Source organism: Serinus canaria, chromosome 2 (assembly GCF_022539315.1).
Source record: "Serinus canaria isolate serCan28SL12 chromosome 2, serCan2020, whole genome shotgun sequence".
Classification (NCBI taxonomy): Eukaryota; Metazoa; Chordata; class Aves; order Passeriformes; family Fringillidae; genus Serinus; species Serinus canaria.
The window spans coordinates 33624588-33652251 of NC_066315.1; the positions used below are offsets into that span (position 1 = coordinate 33624588).

Genomic DNA, 27664 nt, shown 5'->3' on the forward strand with positions numbered 1-27664 from the left:
TGATGCTCATATTAAGTAAATACTATAGATCATGTAAAATAGTTTACTCCAGCCTGCAAAGACTTGCATAGAACTTTTCCAAAGAAACTACATGAAAACAAAGTGCTAATACCTGTTGCTTCATCCAGAAATTATAGCAAGAAAATTATGTTGCAGGAGCAATAAATTTTGCTCATTTTCAAGACTGCACTTTGACAACAAACAGTTAAAGCACAACCCTTTCATTTACTCTTTTTCCTCAAAGTTCTCCAAGTGCCCAGTTTTACTTGCTCCAGCCCTACCTTCCTCCACTTCAACTATGGGGAAATTTAATAAGAGATTCTCAGACTGTTTAAAAATTTTCTACTAAAAAGCATATTTTATTCATAAGCTATAGCCAAATGTCATCATCTGAAGAGCATACAAGTCCCCAGACACATTTTTAGTAATTCTTTTATCCTTATCTTCTCAAGGCAACATTTCTACACCTTTCATAGAAATGGTGATGATCTAAATTATTTCATCATACCATTCACTGTGATCTTTTAGATCCAGTAATTATCCAATTACACACTCCCTGCAGAGCCAAAGCGACATGTCTTCTTCAGAGGTCCACTTACAAAGTTAAAGTTTGGTCCTTTAATACCAGTGACATTTCTTACTATAAAATCAGGTTACCATACCAAAAAAAGAAAAAAATCCCTATATATTATAAAAGAAGATTACAGTGTTATTAAACAGGAAAGTTTAAGCCTGCCATTGAACCTGTATTTAATAACTAGGAAACTTGAAAATTAATTAAGAACAGTACCTTTTTTCCATTTACTTCTCAACCAAAAGTAAGTTTGTTTCCAACTTGAAGGAAAATCTTAGTATTTCAATTTTAAAGTATTTTGGTGGGCTTTGGTTTTTAACTAATCAAGACATATGTATTTCCCACTGCATATATTCTTCAATACGCAGATGGAAGGGGAGTAAGAAATTACAAGACATAACATTGTTATACAATGTACTATACAAAAACCTGTCATTTAAGTTGCAAGAAACCTAGTCATCAATAAGTGAAAAAATACCTCGCTCAAAAATCAATTATGTTGAGTCTTTTGTATAGAGAAGTAGTACACCTTTCAGGCAACTGGTATTAATGAGCAGACATGGCTATAGAATCTCCATCTGTTTTTCTGACAAAGCTGTGACTACTCCAGTCTCTCATTGAAATTCCATTAATCTGGTGCACCAAGGACCAATGCGAAAATCAAAACTCCATCTAACCCTTTATCAGCTCACAATAACCTACAAGTGAACTCTGCCTGTTAGCATACAGCAAGTTATGATTTTGCTATCAATCAGGCTGTTAGCCAATAAAAAAAAAAAAAAATCAAGTTAAGACCAGAGTGCCTGGCTGTACTGTTTTGTTTGGTCTGTCTTGTTTTTCAGTTTGTTATTTTGTTTGGGGGTTTTGTTGTGTTTTATCCCTCTTCCAATTTCTGTAGGGTGTCTGGACATGTAAGCTCATGCATCATTCTCTTTCATTGTGATTTAATTGCTGCCAGCAATCAAGTCAAAGCATCACTGAAGTGTGCTTGAATTTCATTAGATGATATAACTTATGCTACTTTCCTACAGTACCTAATAAACCATAAAGAAACCAAAACACATATGGCTTGAGGGAATAACTGGAAAATTAGGTGGCCATTTGGGAACTGAGTGAACTTTTGAACCAGAGGAACAGAGAAAAAGAAATATTAAAAGGAAAGACAGACTTAGAATGCACACAGAGACATGGGGGTTTGACCTTTTCAGTACCTAGAAAATTACATTAGCATTATGAAAAATACATATCATGTTTAGAGTTTATAATCCATCAAAGTTTAGATACTTTGTTAGTGCCTACCATAAGGTAAAAGTCAAAAGGACAACATAACAATCAGATTTGACAAAAGGCCTTTAGGTGACCTGTGCTAATTTAGTTATCCCATACTTATTGTTAAATGGATTATCCCTCTTGTAATTAATACACCATTAGACAAAGGTCACACAAAAACTCCAGGATTTTACAATGACTGTAACATACACATAATACACTAATTCTTTATCTGTTACCAAGCGTGTGCCTTCAGAAATTATGTTTTGACAGTAATGCCGCAAAGTCAAATTGCGACACTTTGGCAAGTCATCCAAACCTTGCAGCCTAACTCAAGTACATAAAGAGAAATGCCTTGGGGCTTTTTAGCAGAAAATATATGTAGAAGGTTTTACATAAAAATAGAAATGGACTCAAACATAAATAAAAACCACCTCAATTCGGTTACCTACAGATAGGGCCCTCTGTTAATGCTGAGAGCCTTGATCCTACACAAATCAGGTTTTAGATCTGTACAGAGCCCTGCTGAACTGGTAATTATACAAAATCAAACATCTACAGACCATCTTACAGACCCAGTTCCTTGAGTAGGATTTAAATATTGAACATTAACAGACCGCTAAAAAACTGAAATACAGAATTAAGCTTCAAGAAACTCATCTATGCCTATTAGAACTGAAACAAATGGCACCTTTGGGGATCAATCCACCTCTTATAAGATTTTCCCAACATATATTTTCATACACAGGCTAGGTGGCTAGACTGGAATGATGGATTATATATATTAAAATCAAAATGGTCTTAGAATGACACATTAGACATTCAAAGAGAAAAAGAGGAACACTGTATACTCCAATAAATTAAGTATTTACGGATCAGAATTTATCACCTTTTCTCAAATTTTCTTCGTGTTACACTACCACTAGGTAATTAAAGAGGATTTATCATAAAATACAGAAAGACCAGCACAGTAAAATCACCTCAAATATAAAAGAATCGTACCCACTATATTTCTACCTAAACTGGTATGAATTAGTCAAGATATTGTTGAGCAGCTATTCTCATAACTTCCTAAAAAGGCTAAAAATTAATCACCCATCTGTACAAACTCATACAGTATTTCACATACTCTTGCATCAGCATTCTCGAGCCGTTCATTATTTAGGTTATGAACATTATCATTTTCTCTTGATTAACTGTTTTGAAACAATTCTATAATCGTACCTCCTATTAAATAGTCATATAATTTTGTCACATACCCTTTATGCAATCAGCACCATGTTATTAAGTTATAATTAGAAATAATGATAAGATTATGTTTGTAAGCAAAAATAAATATGCAGAAAGTTGCATTCATCTGTAGTTTTGAAAATTAGCTTGGGTTTTCTAAAAGCCATACTCAATTTGACTGATAATTACATTTCAACCAGAGAGCAAAAAGGCCTAGTTTTACTTTTTTAGTAGAAGGTCACATTGCCAACATGTAATAAGCTCAATATAAAAAAAAAAAAAAAGTGTGATTATTATTGTTATACATTTTACAGAGTTCTGGACATAAAAAAAATGCATTATTCTGAATCAGTGGTTAGAAGGTTTATCACTTATGCATGTACTTGACTTATCCCTGTTCTGCAATAGACATAATTTTATACCTCATAAAAGCAATTTATGTTTCCAAAGGGAATAATCTGGATAATATAAAATGTGGAGTGCTACATTGCAGGAAGCATATTTTCATTCAGCAATTGTATTTCGAGATGGAGCTGCACAGTTTGATCATCATATCATGTCAGAAAACATCATTCACTAGTAAGTCTATCTAACTTCCAGTGCCACAAATTAATATACATCATTAATTTATTTGTACATATATTTAATTTCCTGCCATATATTATCCATAGAAGATGTTTATATTATGTATACAATAAACTAATCTCAAAAATATGGACACTCTGCTAAAGCAAGCTTGTTAACTGCTGAAATATTCAATTGTTCATGTCTTCAGAACAGTCGCATTTAGCATTGAACTTAATGATTACAAAATAAAACAACATGGAAAACAGCTATGAAGCATGGAATTTTCCTAAATGCAAACCCAAACTTAAAATTTATATAACAAAATCATTGTACAAAACACTGTCTTAATGGAAGGAAACACTGTAGGAATAATTAATTTAATATTTTATGAACCTATTCTGCATAGAGTTTGCAGAAAAATATCAATCACATAAACTGTTTCATTATTTATTAGATAAATAATACAGTAAGCCATTAAGTAGCACAATAAAATTAAGCAAGAATCTGATAATGTTGAATTAACAAACAATTTGTTACTACAAATATTCACACTGGTTTAGCCACTGATCTATCTTTAAAAACATATGTATCTACAGAAGATGCTTTGTTATCAAAAAAACGTGAGTTGAGAAACACTGTGTAAATTTGAGACAGCTTCACTATGCTCTAGGACCACTAGAGAGAGCTCTTCAGTTCCTTTAAAGGTTCTTGTAAAGGTAAGAAAAGTGTTCAGCTGTGCTGCTTATCTGTTTATCTGTTTTCCAGCGCTAACATTCGCATCACAAGCATCCGATTACATCAGCTCATAGCAAACTGGCAAATCTAGTACTTTCTAAGGTAAACAGTGTCACATACCATCAGAAGGGCCTTCATCCTCTTTATCATATCGGTCCGATGCTATTGAGACGCTATCAGGAGGCGAAGAAAGAGAGTTCTCAGACTCTTCCTCATCTTCCAGCTCTGTAAAAGTCAATACACATTGCTAGTGAAATAGCTTATCACACAAACACACAGAATAAAAGTATTTCCAATAGCAAGGAGAATATTAATTCCTATCTGGAACTGAAAAAATCCTATTTCTCATGGACACTGGCAGGCTCCAGCGCAGCTGTGAGCAATGCCATTCTAGGGCTACCTTCTGACCCGATGTGTACATGCTGCTGGAGCAGTTTCCCTAAACGCTGTCATATAATGAACCTGCTCCCAGCACTACACAGCTGGCAGCTTCTCACGAGGGGAGAAAGAAACACCACAGCAAGGAGGCAGGAAAGAGAAAACACTGGCAGAAGGAATAAAGGGGGAGCACCAGGCTCCAAAGTTCTGCCTGTCCATGTGTGGGATGGAGCTGCAGCAACTTCACTCCCAGGAAATGCCTAACTACTGTTGGCAGCAGTGACCTCTGCCCACTTTTACTTTTCTTCACTGTAATTAGGCACTGCCTTGCAAAACTCTGTGTGTATTCCTCCCATGAAGCTAGAAGTGGAATAGCAGCCTGGCAGCACTTGGTATCAACCTGTGGCTTAATGCAGCATTCTGTTAATCAATTTCTTGCCCAACTGAGAGCCCCACTACAGTAGATACAAAATCTACATTATCAGTTAATCTGATGCACTTTGATCAGTGTCATGCATAAGCAAGAAGGTCTAGGAAAGATACAGTGAAATCAATATTAGTTGAGGCTTTCACCTAATTAGGCAAAATTTAACTTCTTCCTGAAACTCAGCATATTTTCTCAGATATGTTTAACACATCTAGGCAAAGAAGAGGGGGGGAAACAGCAAACTACAATGCTCCTAAAAAAAACAAGTAAAATCTTTGTAAAGGAGAAAAAGCTAAATATGACAAAAATTGCCAGACCAGAATCCTAAAGCTGATGCTCCAATAGATTAAATAGCCCTCAAATTTCTTGAAAATCATGTAACACTAAATTGTTCAAGCATTGCCTTTTGGTATATACAAACACAAAAGGCTTTCCAGAGACATCCAAATATCCTTCTCTATTTATGTGTTCCTTTTTGGAGCACTGAATCAGAAAACTAATTTATAAGAATCCAAAATAAACCCATGCATAGTGAAAATATTCTTCTTCCCAGGTGCAGAAATTGCATTCATCAGTAGGACTGCCTAACCATGGCTGAGTTTTACCCCTTCCCATTTAATAATGGAAATAAAGAGTCTATGAGAGAAAGCTCCATGACTGTTTGTAAAAAATAGCAAGTTTTCCATGCAGTTAGAACAACAATATCTGATATTTGTTTTGCTGGAGCTCTTTTACATTCAAAGGTTGTCAAACGTTAGCTAGGCTTTCCCTTCATTAATTTAGTATGCTTTTCTTAGGAAAACTTCCTCCCAAGCTCCCATGCCATTTAACAACTGCTCTGAATCTGAACCTGACTCCAACCTATTTTTGACACAGTCCTCTCCCAGTAGCACTCCAGTCATCGTGTTAATCTGATCAAAATATTTGCACTTCATCACACCTGTCAAACCAATCAAAAGTAAATTATTTCTCTCTAGGATTCACCTATTCCTCCAAATAGAAAAACACGGAACAGATAGCACATGCACAGAAAATATTATGCCTTATTTATAAACAGTATGATCATCTTTTGCACTTAGATTCCAGAGACCGGGGCCTGTCTCTCTTTGCCTATATATATCTGTATTATATTATACACTCCATATAAAAAGAGCAAACATGATATTCACAACCTATACAATGGCAAAATTCCATTCCATTCCAAAAGTTCTGATGTCTTCCTGTCCTAAACATTTACTAGTACTAGAATGCATTGAATATATGTGTATATGTAAGCCCTGGTAGTCAATCAAAAATGTCCTCTTATTAGCTATGCATAAACATGTTATCATTGAACCTTCATGAAAGTGCCAGCATAAATTTAAAATATTAGGCTGTATTTCTAGAAGAAAACAACTCCAGAAACACCACACTCCAGCACATATAATTCATGGGCTGAATGGCAAACCTTAGTATATTTGAATGAATAACACTTGTGGATGACAAGTAGGTGAGTATACACATAGAACATCTCCAGAGGATTTTGTCCCACTCAGCAACACATAATTTCTTATGTAAGTCTGCAAAGCTGCACTGTTACCTTGCTCTTCCACTAAGTCACCACACTACCATTTTCCAATTACATAGAGGATTTCAAATTTAGTAAACATTTGTGCTTTACTTTCATATAAAAGCCAGATGACCTAGGAACAAGGGAATTTTTAATACATACATACATATTTAGGGCATACCATAAATATACCTATCATCGTGCTGGTTTGACTTTGACAGAGTTAAGTTTTTTCACAGTAGCTGGTATCAGGCTATGTTTTGGATTTGTGTTAAAACCAGTGTTGATAAAACAGGCATGGTTTATTTACTGCTGAGTAATGCTTACAGAGCCAGCAGCTTTTCTTCTTCTCACACCACCACACCAGTGAGTGGGCTGGGGTGCACGAGAAGTTGTGAGAGGACACAGCCAGGACAACTGACCCCAACTGACCAAGAGAATACTCCACACCATATGATGCCAAGCTCAGCATATAAAGCTGGGGAAAAAAAAAGGAAGTAGGAGACATTAAGAGTGAAGATTTGTCAAAGTCACTGTTACTTGTGATGACATCCTGCTCTCTTGGAAATGGCTGAACACCTGGGGCTGCCCTACTCAGGGCAAGTGATGAATGAATTCCTTGTTATGTCTTTCTTCTGTGTACAGCTTTTGCTTTACCTATTATACCAACATCATACCAACCCACAAATTTTCTCACTTTTACTCTTCTGATTATCTCCTCTACCCCAGCAGAGGCAAATGAGTGAGGGACTATATGTGCTTTAGTTGCCGTGTAGCATGAAAATCATGACACAGTTATATACTGTACTTGAAACAACAAAAACCAACACTGAATGTAGATTCATAATAAAACAAGTTTCTGTTTTATGTCTAGAATATCCAAATTCAAAATGTTCTTTAAACAAAACAACCAAAAAAAGAAAAGTGTTGAGAGTATTATGAAGAAAAAAATGACACACTCAGCACTTTACAATTGTCAAAGCATTCTCTAGATTTTACATCCTGAAGAAGGCTTGAAGACCTCCATGAAACAAGCCCTCACTGAGAAAGACACTCAGAACCAAAATATAAATCCTATGTCATACAATACCATTTAGGTATCCACACTTTACATGAAAAATGAGGAGAATAGGTGACAGACTCTGGATAGAGGTAGAAGCAACCTGCACTCATGCAGGACTAGATTAAACAAAAACATCCTCCATTTTTTATTTTAGAGTAAAGAAAAATAGTAGCAAATAAATAATAGTTTTCATCAACTTATATTATACACTGAAAAACACAATTCTTCAATAATCTAATTTGTACAGAAGAACTGCAGGCATTTCAATAAGAAAGCTGACTCATTGTGCTGTGGAGTTTTAACAGGCAATATTTCACAACGTGTTTATGTATTGGCATAAAAGAAGGACTGCTTTCTGGCATCAACCTTGGGGCTCTTGCCTCCTAGTTCTGTCAGGGTTAAAAGATATCTTAGGAGTGTATGCTGGTAATATACAAAGATATTGCTCCTGACAATTCACGAAGAGGCTTCCTGTTGATCCTACGTCATCTCCTACATTCCCACTCTGAGCAATCTCCGCCCTTTCTCCACTAGCATGCTCCTCCATCAATGTGTTGCACTGAAGTTTATACTCCACCTGTGGAGTAAGAGCAGTCAGAATTGCATTTGAAACTCCATGTGTTACTCCTTGAACAGTCAGAGGAGTCAGTGTTGAGCAGCACAAACCACTATTCTCTTCAGGTGCCAAGTATCTAAAAATACACCCAAAAAGCATCAATAAATTAAAGAAAAGCATTCAACTTGCACTTATGTAATAGAAAACCGAACTACAAAGCAACAATGGGCATCAGGTAAATGTATTCAATACAATTTGCAGGCATAATTGAAAGCATTGCTGCCTAATCAAACATCTAAAAGCAAAGCATGCTCAAACAAAATGTCTATAGACTCATTAGTTGGCAGCCATTCCATTACAATCACACATAATGTCAGTAGTGCCTTGAACTCATGCCAATGACAACAGCATAAATTTTGCATCTCATTTCTATGGTCATAAAATTAATGACCAGTTTAAAAATACTTCTTTGCAAAAGTTATTGCCTAAAGAAATGACATGACTGTGTCCCTGTTATGCAGCCACAAGTATAATTATGGAGTTGATGCTCATTAATATACTTTCTTGTTTCCCCAGAATAGCATGATTTATCTGGAAGTTGGGGAAAAAATAGATTAATTAAAGGTAGATATTTAACAGTCACAATAACAAAAATATGTACGTGAACTGACCCTATTCTCCAGTTTCTGCAAGTTAAACTAATCTCCTACAGGTTTGATAGCAGAATCAATATTTTATGATGTCTGTTAAAAAAAAAAAAAAAACTACAATGTCATTCCTTATTAAATGCTACGTTTTCCATTACAGCTTATTTATTGATTCAGGAAATAATGCATACCAAAGGGTAAGTTTACCACATTAGGAATGGAGCATTAAAAAAACTCTCTTCATTGTAACAAGGGCTGTACTTCAGTTCCTACCCCTTGTTCTGAAGATTTCCAACAAATTTAATTGGTACAACATAATGAATAGGACCATATTACATTGTAAGAATCCAGCTTTTAAAAAATCCAGACTTTTTTCCCCCAAGAATTCATTTTCTTCTGCAACATTGAGATTATAACAAAGAATTCCCAAGCACTAAAGATACTATTTCCACTCTGAAAAAGAGCAAGCAAGATGTTTCAGCCAATGCCTCTGAAAGAAACTTGCTAGCTCACATCATCAGATAACTAAACACTTTCAATTTATTTCTAAAAATGTCTAGACAGAATGATGCATTAAAACTGCTCAAGTATAAGAGAAATAAAACAACTCAGGAAAATAAAAAGACATGTAGGTCAAACCACCCTGCTTCTTGCCATTTCAGAAGGTCTCAAGTCACAGCAGGTTGAAATCAGTTCATCCTGTCCAATCTCTGCTGCAGTAAGAACCCATGAAACAAGGACTGGATGAAGCCATCAAGCAGACCAAGCAAGGTTCCCACTACTCAGTTTTTCATAAGAACAAGTAGACAAAGCTGCTGACAAAGCTGGGAGTGGTATACTTTAGCCCCCTGATAGGGGCATCCTGTATTTTTAAGATGCTAGTCACCCTGCAAGACTGGATTCTTCTGACAATCAGTTTCTCAATGCATGCTTTGCCATGCAGTTTGCTCCAACACACTCATTCCTGAAGAGCCTTCTAGGGTCCCCTATTAACATGATGATTTTTAATGGCTTGTTTTGTAAAGGTCAAGTAGAAACTCTTTAACAGCTAATTCTTAAAACAATACAGAAACAACATTAAGTTTGCAAGCAAACAAGCAAGAAAAGCAACTGCAACTTTTGCTTAATGAGTTCTTTCTTATGAGCTGTAGTTGTAAGTTCTTTCTTAAGATCTCATTCTCATGATGCATATCAGGCCAAAACCATTTTGTGCTGCACTGGTGGATGTCATGTTACTTGAAATTGCACTTGGTGTGGACACTTCACAGATAACAGCTGTGTTAGCTGAAAGGGACGTGCCTACAGTGAAACCTCCCAGACTTCTGGGACAGAGTGGTATTTGGCACACTTTTAATGCACTTGATGGTCTCTCCAGAAATACATCATGATGATCCTCAAAGAACTGGGTAACAACTAAGCCATATCTTTCCCATTTATGGTTAAATACTAACCATGTGTTTATGCTCTTGACTAAAAAGTTCAAGTGTGTTAAAATATAGAACTCATGTGCACATGTGGCTCTGGTGACCACAAGATACTGACTCCATTTCTGAAGTCCAAAGAGACTTCTACTTGCTGCCATCTCCTGAAAAAGACTGCACAGAAGGGGGGAAAAATAAAAAGGAAATACGACCCCTGTACAAAAACAGAAAAGAAAAAACACAAAATCAAACCCTTTGCATATAGTGCAACTATAACAGCTTGACTATTTCCAGGAAGCAGAGGTCTCAGGCTCCAGACACACTCTGCTCTGCCAAGAGCCAGAAGCATCTGAGTCATCGAAAGGTTTCCTACAGGTGCTCCCCATAATTACACTGTTAATAACACCAGTGCTCTAGAGACACAGATTTGCTCTCTATTATGTTACAGTGAAATAAAAACAAAAGTGGACCATCATCAGTTTTTATCAGAGTGAAAAACGCTAGTTAGAAAATGTCATGTCATACTTTTCTGCATAATTTAATGCTGCAGATCACATACGAGGTGCAACGAGTGCTTTCTGGGGAACTGGTTCTGCAAATTCCCATAGTATGACTCAATTTGGCTTGTACTTCTGGTGTCTCACTTTCAACATTAAGCCAAAATATTTTGTGAAAAGTGAGTAAAAATATGTATTTTACTAAAATAAATGCAAAGAACAGATGGCAAGTGAACTTCAAACACAAATACAGTTTTTAGAACTTAGGGTGCTTCTGCCAACTTTAGCACTATTTTTAGCATAAATTGAAAACAAGGTTTCTTTAACTAAATATTTTGGCAGTCACAGTATTGATTCAATTAATCTTAAAACAGAGAAATGCCAAAAACTGTATTAAGTCAGAATCTTTTGCAAAGTTGAGACTTTTATAATGTTCGTGGAATATTAGTCTTACAAAAAAATGAACCCAATTTGTATGCAAATTACCTTTGTTTTCAAGTTTTTTCCCAATTCTAAGATCTAGAACAGGTTGCTGAGTGTGACTACAGCTTTTTAGTTTTGCTTAAACTGCTTAGATAAACAGTCAAATACTTCAAATTAAAAGGAAAAAAAGGCAGCAGTGTCTAAGACATTTATACAGATCTCTTCAATTTAAGAATAAAATAGATACAAATAATGTCTAATAACTTAAAAAATAAAATCTGATGAAAGACCAGTGGATTGGATATAAATATAATTGTACATTTTTGGTCATAAGAACAACATGGACTTTCTTTATTCATAAGTTAACAACACACTTCACTGTACAAGTCAGTGTTAAATCACGTAACACATCACACATGAAAATTAAATATTTTCCCATACAATTAATTTGTGTCTTTCACTTGCACATGTACCCACTTCTCCTAAAAAGCTTCAATTTTTTTCACTCTATATAGACAAAAAGATGCTTTTGCCAGGATATTTACTGACCTGACAGACAACATCAGAAGGCTTCTTCCTAGGAAGATTCAATAAAGTCCTCAAATTCATCAATCTGGTTGCAAAGAAATACGTATGCACTTTCTGAGAGATGCACATGGGTGATCATAGTTTTAAGGAGCCTGGTTCTACTTGCACACATGCTCTTCAATTATTTTTTTATTGTTATTCTTTCATACCTCCTTGCTTTATCCTTATGGATAGGCAAGATTCTGCATGCTATTGGCCAAAGCCCTTAAAACAAGAGTTTACAAATAGTTTAGTCAAACCAGCTAGTCACTACGTGCAAAGTCAGTGGGACTTCAAAAACATTCAGTGATGAAAAAGAGTGGAGTGGAAAGTATGCCCACAACACATCCTTGTGGAACAACTCACAAGCTGAAGGAGACACTGTTTGAAAGAGTAGAATCAAGTATCATTATGTCCTACAGGAAGTATATGAATTTTGAAAGTGTTAGTCCAGTTCTTTCAGCCTCCAAAAATACTTCTGGATGCCTCTGAAAGGATGACAGGTCACAGCTCACAAGATTCTTGAAAACAGCTGATGTAGTATAACTACTATATCATGATAACATACCATGACAGCATGTACCATTCTTCACATTCCCTTTCAGCTAGAACAAAGATTATTTTATTTACATATTAAAAATGGAGTGACTGCTACCACAAAAGCAAGAACAGTAAATATAGAAATTAAATACACACAGTAGTTTTTATTCTTCCTTGCTTGTTTCAGGGTGGTTTCCAAATTCCTGCTCCCACCCCTCATTTTTTTCCTAGAATATATTATCCTTTTTTCACCTTATATGTTGACATCTTTCTTCTTTCTCTGGAGGGAGTGGAACTGAACATCACAGCCTTCTGAGTTTTCAATACTTTCCACATTTTCCATTTTTCAAATGTCTAGGTGTGCAGAGAGGTATGAAAATGGGCACAAAAGTTGACCTCTCTCAGCTGCTGCCACTGCTTTGTTGCATTAGGAGCTGGCCAAGAATCTGACTGCTTATCTCCATATGAGTCCTTTGTTCTACACCTACAAAAGTCACGCCTAATTTGTACAGTCCTAAAGTAAGAATGACACAACCAAATAAAGTTTAGCACACACTTCTTGAGCTCTGGACATTACACCAACAACTCATACCACTGATTCTCATTCCATTAAATAATTTGCAAGTAAGTGCAGGCTCCTATTTCTCGTAAGTTTTTTATACTCCTGCATGCAGCAAATGCAGATTAATTTGGAGAAATGTATCCTTGTTTGCAGAAAACAATGGCATAACTTTCATTTTATTGAAAAATACTGAAAACTAAGGTGTGAGTGTCCACACTCCTCAGCATTTTTACATAGTTCTACAACCTGAACCAGAGAGACATCACAAGAATTTTTACAAGGCAATATATCCTGCTTAAGAATCAAATGTACTCTAATAAAAAGAATAAGACCGAATATAATTTTCGCAGAAATCACAGCAAGTTATGCAATAACAATTACAGACTATACAAATCAAATCATCCACTTTACTAGAGATAATGAAATCTCATTTTTGTTAATAATTTGTTGAACTGGAAAAGAAATTCTGAATCAAATTACCAATAAAGAAAGTAAATAGACTAGAATTTTCTTGACCTTCAAATTATACAAAGCAGTAAATGCAAACTCTGCTTTTTGTAGGCAACTCTCACACTTATTACAGAGTCAGAGCCTCAGGAAATTATTAAATCTTCAAAAACATGCTCTCTTAAAGATAGGCGGGGTGGTTATTTCATTGCCAGCCTAATTTCATGTAAGTAATTTTCTTAATAAAATAACATTTTACTTTCCCTCACTCAGTTCTGTTGGACAGTGAGGAGAAGAGGAAAACTACATTTTATCTTCTGTAATAGTGCTGAGTTGCAATATAAAAAATAACAAATTACTGTAATACAATTTTTAAACAATCACATAGTTGGAGTTTACAGAATCTTGGCAATCTTGAATCTTTGGGAAGTTTCAAGTTGCACTGTCCCTTTCAATTGAACTGTTATGGCTGCATAACTTGATTTAAACAGGCATAAGAAATGTATGAACTTGTTGTGCCTTGTTACATTATTTGCCTAATATGACTTACATATTTTCACTTTCTCAGGAGGCACTCTGCAGCCTACACATTTGAACCTCCTTGTCCAGAAACAGACACTTCTTCAACCACTGTAAAAAGTGAAGCTTTGCATAGGCTTTTTTGACCTCGCACTGTGACCCTCATACCAGCATCCACAGGCTATAGGTCATGACCTCAAGAATTAGCATCATGGAAATAAGAGCCCTTCCAGGTTTAGTTACAGAACAGAACACTGTAGCAACAAACCCCTCAGTCTTCTCTAAACTGAACTCTGCAGCTTTGTTTAAACTCCACTAGAAGACAATAGATAACCCACACTTCAGTTTTCATTACTCGCACACTAAATCATCTCCTCTCCAGCTAAAGGTCTGAGCTCCCGCTGCACTATGAAAACATTCATTCAGTGTGGATCGAAAGCCAATATCATATTGCCACGAGATGATCCTATTAAAAGGTTAAAGAAACATCACTATGGAATTGAAGACTTTTGCAACGTTAAGAAAAAAGGCTGAAATAAGTAATCTCTGCTAAAATTCTATCTCCTAAGCAGGCTACTTTGCATTCACTTCCTCTGGAAAAAAAAAACCGCACATCACATGGTCTTTCACAAGGCTGAACTCTTGCTAACAAAGCTCCGTTTATACTAAATTTATAACAAATAAGCTCCATAACGAGCTCCATTATTGATTAAATCCTGAGCTACATTTCTAGCCCAGTCTTTCCATCAGCGAGCGCTCTGCGCTGCGTTCGCCGCGGGCAGCGGCCCCGGTGATGTGCGCGCCCCGGGCGCTCGGGCGGCTGTTCCCCGGCAGCCGCAGCAGGGGGCGCCAGTCCCCTCGGCCTCGGGCGGCCGCGGCACTGGGAAAACAGCGCGGCGGGAACGGCGGGGGAAAGGGCACGAGACTCACCTTTCTCCGGGAATTCTTGAGGGTAACTGCAGAAAAAGAAGAAGAAGAAACATCATAAAGCAACGCACATTTGCAAACCCACTGCACGAGGACATGGCATAGAACAGCAACCAGTTTTCAACAAGTTTTGTGGTCGAAACTCTGTGCTGCAAGTTTTCCTTGAAAATTCTGAGGTCTTTATCTTTGGCTCAAAGTATTTACTCAGTTTTCCTTTTTCCTTTGCAGCTGACAGAATCCCCAGTCACTTCAAAGAAGACTTGAACAAAACCAAATCCAGACTGAACAGCCTTTTCTAGTAACATACATCTGCTCAGATATCTTTAGGTATAAAAATACACAAGAGCATCTATAATTTAAGTAAACCTTTTAAATGTTAACAAATTCCAAAAATTTTTGTGCGCAAGTAGAACCATTAAACATATTTTGAAATAAGCCAGTAGTTCAGTAGGAAACTAAATAAAAAATAAAAATAGTGTGTATAGCTACAGGAAATTTACAGAAATCCAAGTGAAAATGGATTAATAATTAACCAGAAAGATAAAAGTTAAAGCATGCCTAAATAAGAATTCCTTGTCAAATAAGATCTCAACTTTTATAATGCCTAGAAAACAAAAAAAAATTTATCATCCCAGAGAAAAACATACTTTCATACACTGTTTCTTTGGAGCTAAATCTTAGTATTTCAGAAACTAAAATAACTACAGAATGCAGTTTGATGATACAGACAAATTATCAGGACAGAGTTATGTAGAATGGCATTCAAGAAGCATTCATGGGCTAAGAACTAACTGGCAAATAAAAGGCAGCTGCCAAGATCATCTTTATGAACAATAAGCAGTAGCAAGGATATCAGTTTAGTCAGTACGGAGATGTTGGCAAGAAATGAGCAGAAAAGAAAGGAATGGCCTAGAGATAAGAAACTGAGAAATGCAAACAGAGATAAAAGGCCAGATCTAAGAAATCCAGTGTAGCAAGTGGCAGTAACACAGCCAACATGTGGGATGTTAAACTCAAAGAGGATTACAATGTGCATGTATTTTGTAGCCTGCATGAAAAGCAAAACACTGTTAACAGTGAATAATATTACAGGAAATGAGGAAGGCATTCGAAATTAAAATAAGATGTGAAAACATGGGGTCACATAAATGAATAGTAAAAGATTCAGTGTCAATATGCCCATAAATGCAGGTTCCCTCTCTTTGATATTTCATCATCCGAAAAAGCATCAGTCAGTCAAGAAAAAAGTCAGTAGCACTGTATCTGTACAGTCACAGGTAAATCAATAACTCAGAATGGAAACCCAGGAAAGAAAAAATAAATAGATAAAAAACTACTTTCTTAAAAAAGAATATGAGGGAGAGCTTGTTCCCGAAGCATTTACAGCCTGAATGAAAAGAACACAAAACTTCAAATACAAGATTTTGGGACATATCTCATGTCTCACTCCAGTTAGCGCCCTCACCAGATGATTGTGCTGCCCTTGGAATTATAAACAAGTTGCCACAGGGGCAGAACCATGCCATCAATGGAATGCTTAGGAGATAACATACAGCTGTCTTACACCAGCTGAGTATGGTGATAGGAAGCTCATTCATATCTTCAGTACATTATATTTCTCATGTTTTAATGAATCTTACCAAAGCAGAGGTGAAGAAAAGCTCTGCCCAACTAGCTTGCAATCAGGTTTCAGAATATTAAACAATTCAAATGGGACAAATCATTCTGATCCCATTGCTTACTAAATTGTAGCAGCTTTGAGAATACAAGACTTGAACCCATGCAGATTTTTTTAAAAAATCAGGACCTAGACAGATTTTTTAATCATTAATAATGTTTATTAAAAGACTGCATTAAACTTTAAGATATCTGTAAGTGACTTTCTAACATAGTAAAGCCATGAAGTTCACTTACCTTGCCTTAATATCCTTTATCTTCTTAAGAAGAACTTCCCTTCTTTCTTTTGCTTTCTTGGATAGATTTTCTCCTTTTAGTGTTTGGGAAACAAATGTTTCAACATCTAAATAAAGAAGAAAATAAATACACCTCAAAAAAAGACAAAATACTGCTGTAATGAGCTTGTCCTGATACTACTGTGAAAAAAAATAAGAAAATTATTTTCAGCCCTACTCACAGCATAGTTAACAGACATTTTAGATTCTAAATGAGATACATTTGTTCTCTATCTACTTATGCTTAGCACAGCAAATCCTATGGTGACATTTGATTCTTGCTCACTTAATTATGCTACGTAAGTCCTAATAAATTGCAGTCCTATAACAATTACTTTCCATCACCTAAAGTAAAAGACAAAGCTAAAACATGGAAATCGCCTTTATGCATATATTACTGCCACGTTATTTCAGAAGTTCAAGTTGCATAGATGGTTGTGTAATTTATTATTTCAGCAGTAACACTTACCCAGATACTAATATAGCTCACTTACTGGTTACAGTATTTTCAAGTGTTCCCACAATGCCTCTGAAATCACTGATTGATTAAAGATTCATATCCAAAGCAATCCTGAAAACTATTAGGTACGCAAATTAACCATATCAAAGGAGTGCAGCTCAACAATTAAATTAAGCATACCTCCACTTGTAGAATCAAAAAGGCTCTAGCCTGCACTCTAAGTTTTAATTCTTACTCAGATGATACTTTTATACAGTCATGTAGAAACAAGCAATCCATAAAAGCTATCACAGTTCTTTTAGTATAGTACATATCCATTCCACAGGATAAAAAGAATGCAGTGTGTATTGAATTTGTAGGAGTGTAACACAAAAGTATGTTTTCCTTACTGACTGAACAATGGCAAAAAATTACATTAGAAGTTTCTTATAATTACCACTCAACATACAATTATCCCAAAAACAGAAAAGGAGAAATACAACCAAAAAATCCTGCTTGTTAACATAAACATCTCACCTGTATGGGTAACAATTGCTCATTGAATAAGAGAAAGCATTTGTGGGTAACTAAACACCTTCTCACAGTGCCTGCTCACCCCCACAGACACACACAGAGACACATATATATACCTTGGCTCTCTCTGGATAGATGCAAATGCATATGGATAGTACTATTGTAATCCTATAACTTTTCCAATCAGATGAGACATTCCATTTTAATACAGAAACATAAATAACAGCCAATTAAGTCCACAACTGTCTATTTGCAAAAGTTTACATGAATATTTACAGCAGATTTCCTAAATTAAAAACCTAATTGCCTGCTTTTTTCTTTATAAAACAGAAACATACCACCCTTTGTATTACAGGATGCAAGAAAACAAGTCAAAAGTTACCCTTCAAGAACACTAGCACAGCTATTACAAAAATGTTCTTTACAAATAATTCACTGGATTATTATTTAAATGTTTAGATTACTGTCCTCACCGAATGCAGCAAAAATATTCCTTTTTTACAGTATTTTAGAGTTCTGAAGAAGGACATTGATCCTCCTCTCTCCACAAGACAGAGAATCTTCCCATTACATTTTCCAAAGCAATCCTGAATGGGGGAGACCTTCACTCAGTTCTGTAGCATTCCTTCTTTAAAAGGACAGAAGGAAAGGCACTTAACATGTATTAATGCATCCTCCAGACATACCCCCAACAGCCTCTATGCTGCAGACCAAGAATGCCTACAGGGATTTTTTCCAAACCCATAGAAAAAGTACACATCTTTGCAAATTACAAGGATTGGAATTGCCAATCAAGCTGGCAGAGGAGAACCCACAGAACGCAATGACATTGAGAAACTACAGAACTAAGGTCAAAAAACTGATACTTTTACTATTCAGAGCAAAAATCAAAACAGTTCAAAACAAATCAACAGTTTTTCCCTCAATGAAACCTAACAGGATTTTCCAGTACAAAACTAGCATTCACTTGAAGAGGGACAGCCTGATTAAATATTTATTTTTCCATACTTTTATCTATTTATTTTAAAAATTAGATAGCAGCTTCAAAGTTCTACCTAGGCACCAACACACAAAATTTTAGAGGAATTAGTCATGTTTATAAATCAGGAGCAAGACTTGCATGATAACCTTTGGACACTAATTAATCACAAAACTTGGATTCAGAAGTGTTCATTTAAACTCAATGGGCTTCTTTACTTCTTGGAAAGGCTCAACCCAGGTGAGAATTCTGCCATCTCAGATTCTGACTGTCAAAGCTTTATTCAAATACACACATTGAAATAACACAATTAAGGAGTATGTGGGGAAGAGAAACCAAGTTGATTATTACAAAAAAGGATTACCACTTCTGGCTTAAAATATACTGTGGATACAAAAATTTCAAGACTAACTATATTGCTGAGAGATTTTGTTGTTTTCCAGAAAACCTTGGACTTCAAAAGCAGAAATAATAGAGAATTTTCAACCACAGAAGAACAGGGCAGAAGTAGATGCTCCATTTACTCTCAGTATAAGTAAAGTTTGAGGAGAGAGGTAGAAAGAGAGCAAGCATATACAAGTTTGTCATTTCTAAACATCAGCAGTTGCAGAAGACAACCCTGGGATGGCTTCCCTCTCACATGAGAATGTGAAACAAGTTCTGCAAGCTTAGGTGTACCCACAGTCAGGGTGCACTGTTTTCATCATGGAACACTATTACTTCCACATGTCCAGGGCTACCATATGGCTTGATTCATCACAACCCCAAAATACAAAGACAGATCTGACATACACATGATGCTAAAGAAGCAGTTTACCTGAAAATTACATTTTACTGTATCATTTCTTATCTACTCAGAGTTACATAGTATGTTATATATCTTGTTTTCATTTACTGTTGTAAATCCATCCAGGATGTACCAGATGCAGGAGATGAGTAACATCCTAAGCTTCTCTGGACAAGAAGCCAGCAAGTCATCTAAGTTATGATCATCTCTTCACTTCCTGTACTTCCACACTGAGGAGGATATGGACTGCCTTAACATAAGGAAATGTTCCTGTAATTTCTCTGACCTTCCACAAAGTGATTTATGTAGGAATTAGAACAGAACTTGGGAGTTCAGCATGGCAGATCCAAGTTTAACACAGTAAACTTCAAAGAGAAGCAGCAAAATGTACCCATTTCTCCCACCATTCTAGTCACATACTTCCTCTGCCCTCTCCAGGATGATCCACAACCTGGTCTCTCCTGTACTAGTTTAATGCTACTCAGAAAACAAAACTCCTCAGAAGCACTTCAGTGTAGACCTGTTTCATGCTTCAGCAGCAGCTGATCCATCAAGAAATTTTAAAAGGAATGAAAGATAAAATCCAGAAAGAAAACCTCTTTGAACAGATTTCTGGTCAAAAAGCACTTTAACTAATCGGTTACCCCAGAGAAAAAAAAAAAAAAAAAACCCAAATGACATATTCCCATAAATTTTTCTTATTAATTGAGCAGCTACTTAGTATCACACATTGCAGACATTTACTTGGTTCCATTGAAAATATGAAAATAAAAAATAAATTTAAAAAATACTAAAACAAATAAACAAAAACAAAGCAAAGAAAAATACACAGTGGAAACCTACTTCACACCTCTTTCTTAAGCTGTGTGTTAGACTGCTTGATAGCTTAAATGCCCATACTTGTTGCTCTGTGATGTTAAATTTGCTTGCCCCATACCCCAGAGGAATTATTTGCCTGCAGGAAATGAACAAAAGCTACCAAACTAAAAGATACACTTGATACTAATCACTCACAAATAGCTCTGCCAATACAGGTTACAAACCGACCGAAAAGGAAAGTCACACCTCAGTCCAGCTCTGTCCACTTCAACCAGCTCATACAGTTCAAAGCTTAAGTGCTAGTTCACAGAACAGTCAAAAGCTAAAAGCCATTGCAATTTCATTTTCATCTACAGTCCTTTTACAAGGAGAAAAGCTAAGATTTATTTTGCATTTCATTGTTAAAACGGTTTATGGTTCTCTTTACTTCAATTATTATAAACAGACAACACTGCAAGATTTTAATTGTTTTAAAGACTTTGGAGCTATTTTCTTTAATGAAGGCTGGAACCACACAGATGGAGTTTTTCAAGAACATTGTAAATTTCTAGCCCAAAGCAAGTGCTGTGTTAAAGAGTGCTAAGCATAACAAATCATAGCACATTTGTTGTTTACAGGATTTAATATTGTAAATGTAAGTCACACGTAATAAACAAAGGTACTTAGAACTACCTCAATTTTTTCTCAGGGTGGGCCAAGCAGATTCCCACAGAGGCACCCAAAGACTATGTGCTGGGTTGTTCTTTCTCCCCTCCTCCAAAAGACAACCAAAATGTTATCCAATCACATTATCAAGAAGTTAACCACTCCATCACAGACACATCACCTGATGAGTTGACACCATCCAAATGACAAGAATCAGAAAGTGGCAATGAGATAGGAGCATCTCCACGCACATGGCAGGGCCCATGGCCCAAGGAGAAAGTAGGCTGTTTTGGAAGCTGGACACACACCCATCATGTGACCAGTGACATTCCACGGGATAACCTGGCAATTGTACTGCCACTCCCACGAGAAGGCAACAGCAGCTCAGCAGAGCAATTCCTGCAGCCACCAGCCTTTTCTCCCCTCTGTCTCAAGGACCCAGAGAGCCAGCAGCCGGCTGCCAGCCAGGGAATTTGGGATGGCAGGCCAGAGAATTTTGGGATAGCTGCAAGCTAGGCACATTTATTACATACATACTGTCCAAAGGTGACCAATATTAAACAGACTGCCATGTATCTTTCAGCTTTACACAGGCTAGCATCAGAAAGCAATTAATTTATTTGATTTCAAAGTTGTCATGCGATTCATTAATAGGGAAAAAGCCTGAAGACAAACTGCCAAGCAATAGCTGTCACTGCCTCTTCTCTTAAATAAAGAAATATTAGAGGATTTTGCTTTTGCTCTCCCCCTGACATCACAACTGTTTTAAAGTCTCTCTCCAGAGTTTGCTAAATTGCCTTTTAAATACATATACACTTAATCAGAAACAGAACACATGATGTAAAATAAAAGCGACTGAACTTCAAGATGTCTAAAAATACCACATTTATCCAGCCTGACAAGAAGGTGAGCATTCCTTTTAGTGCAAAGTCCTGGAAAGGACTGCCTTTAAAAACTGCTGTACCTTTAATCACCAGAAGCAAGGTTATGTTGCTGTGTTGACACATACAAAGTAAGTATGATGAAAATGTTGATGGTCAACAGTTTTATTAGTGATTTTAAAAACAGAAGTATACACAAATTGCTAAGACTCCTCAAATGAAGTAAGTCGATAAGGCATGTCTTTTAAAAGATTAAAAAAGAAAAAATTTTATCAAGTACTGTATATATAGTTATATATCTATCTCTAATCTCATTGGATGAGTAGTTGAGCATCCTCTCTCTACATTAAAGAGGTGAGAAAAGATGAAGCTGTACCATATTAAGCATATAATGAAAAAAAACCACACCAGTACAAATCATGATCAAGTTACAAAGTGATTCCAAATGAACTATAATAAAAAATGTTAAGGATTAACCTAAAGATTTACACTGTATGCCACATTATGCTGTGTCTATTGTGGTTTGTTGACATATGATTATGAAAGAAACGTAAACCCAGTCAGATGAGAAAGATAGACTCCATGTTAATTGAAAAAGACAAACTAAGTGAATAATGAGTATATAAAAAATAGCCTATGCCATTTTTATCACCCATATATGACACTTATTCCCAAATTTATGGCAGAGACAATTGAACTATGTTTCAAATCACTGGAGGTTATTTCTTACCAGGAGTCCCTCTGTGCATTTTTTTCACCTCACTGTTTCTAATCTTACTCCATTACTACAGAAACACATACATACTACCAAAGCTGTAAATACATGTCTACTTAAAAGATGTCTACAATAATCCCCCTGGTTTATCTTGTACAGATGGATTCTTCAGCAAGAACTGGCATTTGTTAAAGCTTTGGAAACAGGGAAACAACACTTTTTAAAAAGAGTAAAGTTTTAAACAACAGCTTTTAAATTTGAAGCAATTAATAGAAAAGAGCCACACTGTACCCAGAAGGATTTTTCTATGACAGGCATGTAAGGAGAAAGTCCAGGAACAGCTGACATGGAAAATGAAAATGAAAAGTTTGTTTTTTGGGGATTGGGGTAAATATAACCAGCATAGTCCAAAAATAAAAGGTAAGCAACTCATGCACTGGATCAAATGTCTTGTAGATTTCTTGCCTTGACATTTTCTGCAAGCTATTTCCAAGGTGCAACTAAACAAGTAGGTAAACAGTATAACTTTGAAGAAAAAAATAAGAGGAATCAAACAGAAAAAGGTGATCTGGACAATATAACTAAGCATTTAAACAAACTGAATAATATCTGGGTAGAAATGATCCTTAGGGCAAGAACATTGGTTTCTATTTAGATTTGGGGTTTTGTTTCACAGAACAAGGAAAATTATATTAGGATGGGATATAAGGTTCCATATAAACTAGAGAAAATTTTATCCCATTTTCACAGTGAAAGTATTTGTAATTTTCAAAATACGAATACAGAAGATTCAAACAAGAAATACTGCCAAGCGTGAAAGGAAAATTGAACAAAAGACAAAGAAATATCACCCATACTACAGTCACATGCGTCATGAACAGGGGAAAAATATAAATTATACACATATCTAATGATCATGACACCATCAAAAGCTGTGAAAAAATAAAGAAGTCTTATCTCCAACTAAATCTTTGTTACTGAAAAAATCTCAAGAATTTTTTTCTAGTCAAGTTGACTGAAGAAACCAGTCTGGTTTACATTACAGATGAAATAATATTCCCTTGGGGGAAGAAGGAGCCTTCAAACTCCTCCTTGGCTGAACAAGCCAAAACTTACTAAGGAAAAATAGATGTCAGCAGGCCCCCAACAATCTATGTAACCAGCAACAATTTGAGGGGACATAAAAGAGAAACATTCCACTTTGCCAGACACCCACAAAAATATCACATAAACACAACAGACGATGCCTTTTCAAAGAGGCAGGGATGGGCTTCCTTCAATAAATTCCACTGTCTCAAGCATTATCTGTAAGTGCAGGGATATGGGTGGGGAATTAAGAAGTTACATACACTACTATACACCTCTGAGGTGTAAAGAGGGAGATAAGAGAGAAACAAACTTACTTTTCCCTCCTACCAGGAGTTTAACTCATGACCAGAGGACTCTGTTTCTGTCTCCAGTGTTTTCCTCCTACCACTTGAACAAGTCAGAGAAGACAGGATGGGATTGTGCAATCCCAATAATCCTCTGCAATAAGTCTATTGCCACACTGACCTTTCCCCTTCAACTTTACAGAAACGGCTTCCTCCTGTTTCCTACTAATGCAGTTAGCCCTGAGCTCAAGCTGTGCTTCTGCCTGGAACATTTCAGCGCCACTGATATGCAACTATAATGACCCTGCCAGCATGTGTGACAGAATTTGTTTTTGTGTTAAAGATATAATATTGTTTAGGTTCAAAGTAAAGCACTCACAAATCGGAAAATTTCCTGTGCAACTTTAATTCATCCCCTGGTGTGTTTATTCCCATTATCGCCATGTTTAACTACAGGAGCACTTAGTATGTTTTCCAGTAGGATCCCTACTTGTTCAGCATGGTGGGTGGACATACTCCAACCATCAATCAAGGGTAAGCAGGGATAAGGAAATCCATATGATCATTCCTCCACTTGTTGCAGAAGTTGGAAATCATAGGCAAAAAGGGCAAGAGGAGAAGGAAGAGCAGAAGAGCACAGTATTTATGAGATTTTGCACCTGTGAGGGCCTCTCTGCAATGTGAACACCAGACTAAAATTCAGCGCTTGTCGCTACCCATTAGCTGCACATTCTCAACTGAACCCGATATGAAGAAGTGCCTGGCACTTGTAATGGCCACTAACATAGATATCCAACTCATTATTACCTGGAGAAACCAGCACAACATGGAGGCAGGTGAATTTGAATTCTAATTCTGTTCCACCATTGATTATTTTTTGCAACCCCAATCACATCTTGTTTATTATACTAATTTTACCGATGGGAAAACAATATTCCCTCATCTCAAAGAGGTGCTGGATCAATAACTGCAAGCCATTAAAATAATACATTAAGAAGCACCCTCGAAGAAGAGCATGCAGAAATTAATAACTATCTACTAACTGTGGTCTTTGTATGGTGTAACAGTTTCTTGATGAATAGTAAAGATATTACAGAGCTCTCTTCCCTCCTGCATTACCATACATCTTCACTACAGGAGTAGTTTGAGAAAAAAAAAAAAAAAAGAAGAAGAAGCCTACATAAAAGATTGTGAAATCCTACACATATCAGTGAAAGAACTGCTCATACAGTTTATTGGATTACTCTCATTTCTAACTTGCATGCACTTGACTGATAACCTTAAAAAAACAGAGTTTAACACAAACTGTAAAAAGTAATGCCATTATTTATTTTTCAAAAGTAAGCAGGTTACTTGATTTTAACAGCATATAACCTTACCAGGTTAGCCTTGATGGCAACAATTAAAAGCTGCAAACTATTAGTTACATGTAGTAATAATAAAACAAATATTTAAAGATCATTGGTAAATTATTCCACTGCCGTCTTAAGTTCAGCTCTATAGACAGCACAAAAAGAAATGAGAAAAGCTAAAGCTGTACATACTCTACAAACATTAGATACCTGTGTATAACTTAGGCTGCTGCTCATAGCAACTCTGAAAGTACATTACATCTTGAGGAAAAATAGGAGTTCTTTGTTTCACTTCAAAATACAAACTTCTGTGTCTCTCTTTCCATGGCAGACAGGATAAAGATGGGGAGAAGGAAGGAAGGACAAGTGCTGTACATGAGGTACCATGACTGACAAAGAAATCATGATCTCAGATGATCCTATCTGCATCACATCCTTCCCCTCAAAAAAAAATATTTAAGCACTTAAAACATTGAAGAGTTTCAAGATGAGCTTCACTCAGTGAAACTAGTGAAAACAAACATATATGCTCTGCATCTGACCATGAGTTCCAGAATTTAGTATTGCCACAGAAAATACTAACATTCAGAAATGCTCTCTAAGGGTAATTATTTTTTCTAAATTATAAAGAATCTATTCCATCATATGAAATCATGAGACGCTTTCCTTTTTCTTTTTTTTTCTGGTGGCCTTCCATGCAAATTTTAACTACAATGGTATGATGTGCAAGTAACAAAGAAACTACAGCTAGAAAACACTTCAGACAGTTGGCAGAAGATGAGATGAGGCAAGAGCAATATGTTTCAAGCATTAGCTCTTTCAATTAAAGTGTTAAAAAAAGAATAGTCTGTAAAGGTGATGAGCTGCACTAGACTCTGGCAGGTGCCCAGCCATGGAAATGAGTGCTTGGCCTCAGAAGGAAGATTTCAAAAAGCATGGGTAATTTGAATGGCAAAGTCAGAGCTACACAAGTTCCTGTGGCAGTAACAGAAGTTCTCAGAAGAGTCCCAATGAAAGTAAAATGGTTTCAGGATATCAAACTTTTTGATAAAGATACCGGAAAACCCAACCTTTAAGTACACTGTTTATTTTAATTAACAACAACAACCTAAAAAAATTAAATACGAGTTCTTTGAGGTAAAAGATAGCCACTCGCATCCAGAGTTGCGTACTAACATTATAACCTTTCACGGTGAGAAATCAGCCCATCCCTACGCTCCAACGCATCCTGAGAGCATGAGCAGTCACTGTCAGAGGTGTGCGACTGATGTGACAATACCCCAGCAATTCAGCAACACTTTCGTCCGCTCCTCAGCTGTTCTGCGGGGAAGGTCATTACTTTTTTTCGGCTGATGCGGGCAGTCTGCTCTGCCAGAACACTGCCAGAACACCCCGAGGGCAGAGACTTCCTCCATCCGGATGGCTCCGCGGTCATCCGGCGGTCACACGCCGCGCACACCCGTCCGCGGGAGGCCCCGAACACCTCACCCCGGCTGGCGCCTGCAGCCCCCGAACACGCTCGGCCGGGGGGGGGGGGGGTCGGCTCCCAGGAGCGGACCGGGGCTGCGGGCGCCCCGGCGGGAGGGGGCCCGGCCCGCTCCTTCCTCCCTGCGGGGAAGGGAGCCGGAGCGCTGCGGCTCCCCACGGACGGGCACGGGGGGAGGAAGTAGCCGGGGAGGAGGAACTGGGGGGATGGGAAGGAGAGAACCCCCGAACCCGTGCACTGGAAGCCATCGCCCGGTGCCCACCGAGGTGCGCTCCGCCGCGGCTCCAGGGGCTGCTGCCCCCGTACGCCCCCGCTACCCCGGTCCGTCACACCCCCACCGGCCCGCCCCCCTCGGCCTCCCCTCCGCCCACCCCCCGGGAAGGAAGCCAGCCCTCCCTCCTGCCCTCACCTGCCAAGAGGCTGCAGACGTCCCCGGGGACGCCGGGAGCGTCGGACATGGTGCGGGCGGCGGGGGCGGCCGGGGACACCCGGCGGGCGGGGCTGGACGGCTCACACCGGCCCGGCCCCGGCCCCGCGGGGAGGAAGCGGAGGCCACGCCCCCCGCCCGCAGCGGTACGGCCGGGAGCCGCGGGGGGCGGAGTTAATCATTACGGGGGCGCGGTTTTCCGCCACTTAGGCGGTGCTTCGGAGCCCTGGAGGCGGGGTATCTCGGCATTGGGCGGAGCTTCATGCTGAGGGGGCGGGGCTTCCTGCTTGCTCGCTCCCCCCGCCCCTCGACGCCGCGCTTGCGCTCCAGGGCCCTCCCCCCATGTTATGGCCCGCCGTGAGGGCGCCGCCGCCCAC

The 27664-nt window shown here is 37.6% G+C and overlaps 1 protein-coding gene across 1 annotated transcript in view; it reads right to left on the reverse strand.

Moving 5' to 3' along the window:
• The window catches only part of SKAP2 (src kinase associated phosphoprotein 2), a 120235-nt gene extending 92827 nt beyond the window's left edge, over positions 1-27408 (reverse strand). Inside the window, exons 1-4 of the mRNA XM_030232831.2 lie at positions 27270-27408; positions 16813-16918; positions 14902-14927; positions 4496-4600 (exon numbers count right to left, since the gene is read on the reverse strand). Of these exons, the coding sequence (XP_030088691.1) occupies positions 4496-4600; positions 14902-14927; positions 16813-16918; positions 27270-27318 (286 nt within the window). The 5' untranslated portion in view covers positions 27319-27408. The remainder of the gene's footprint in view (positions 1-4495; positions 4601-14901; positions 14928-16812; positions 16919-27269) is intronic.
• Between the last annotated feature and the right edge of the window lie 256 nt (positions 27409-27664).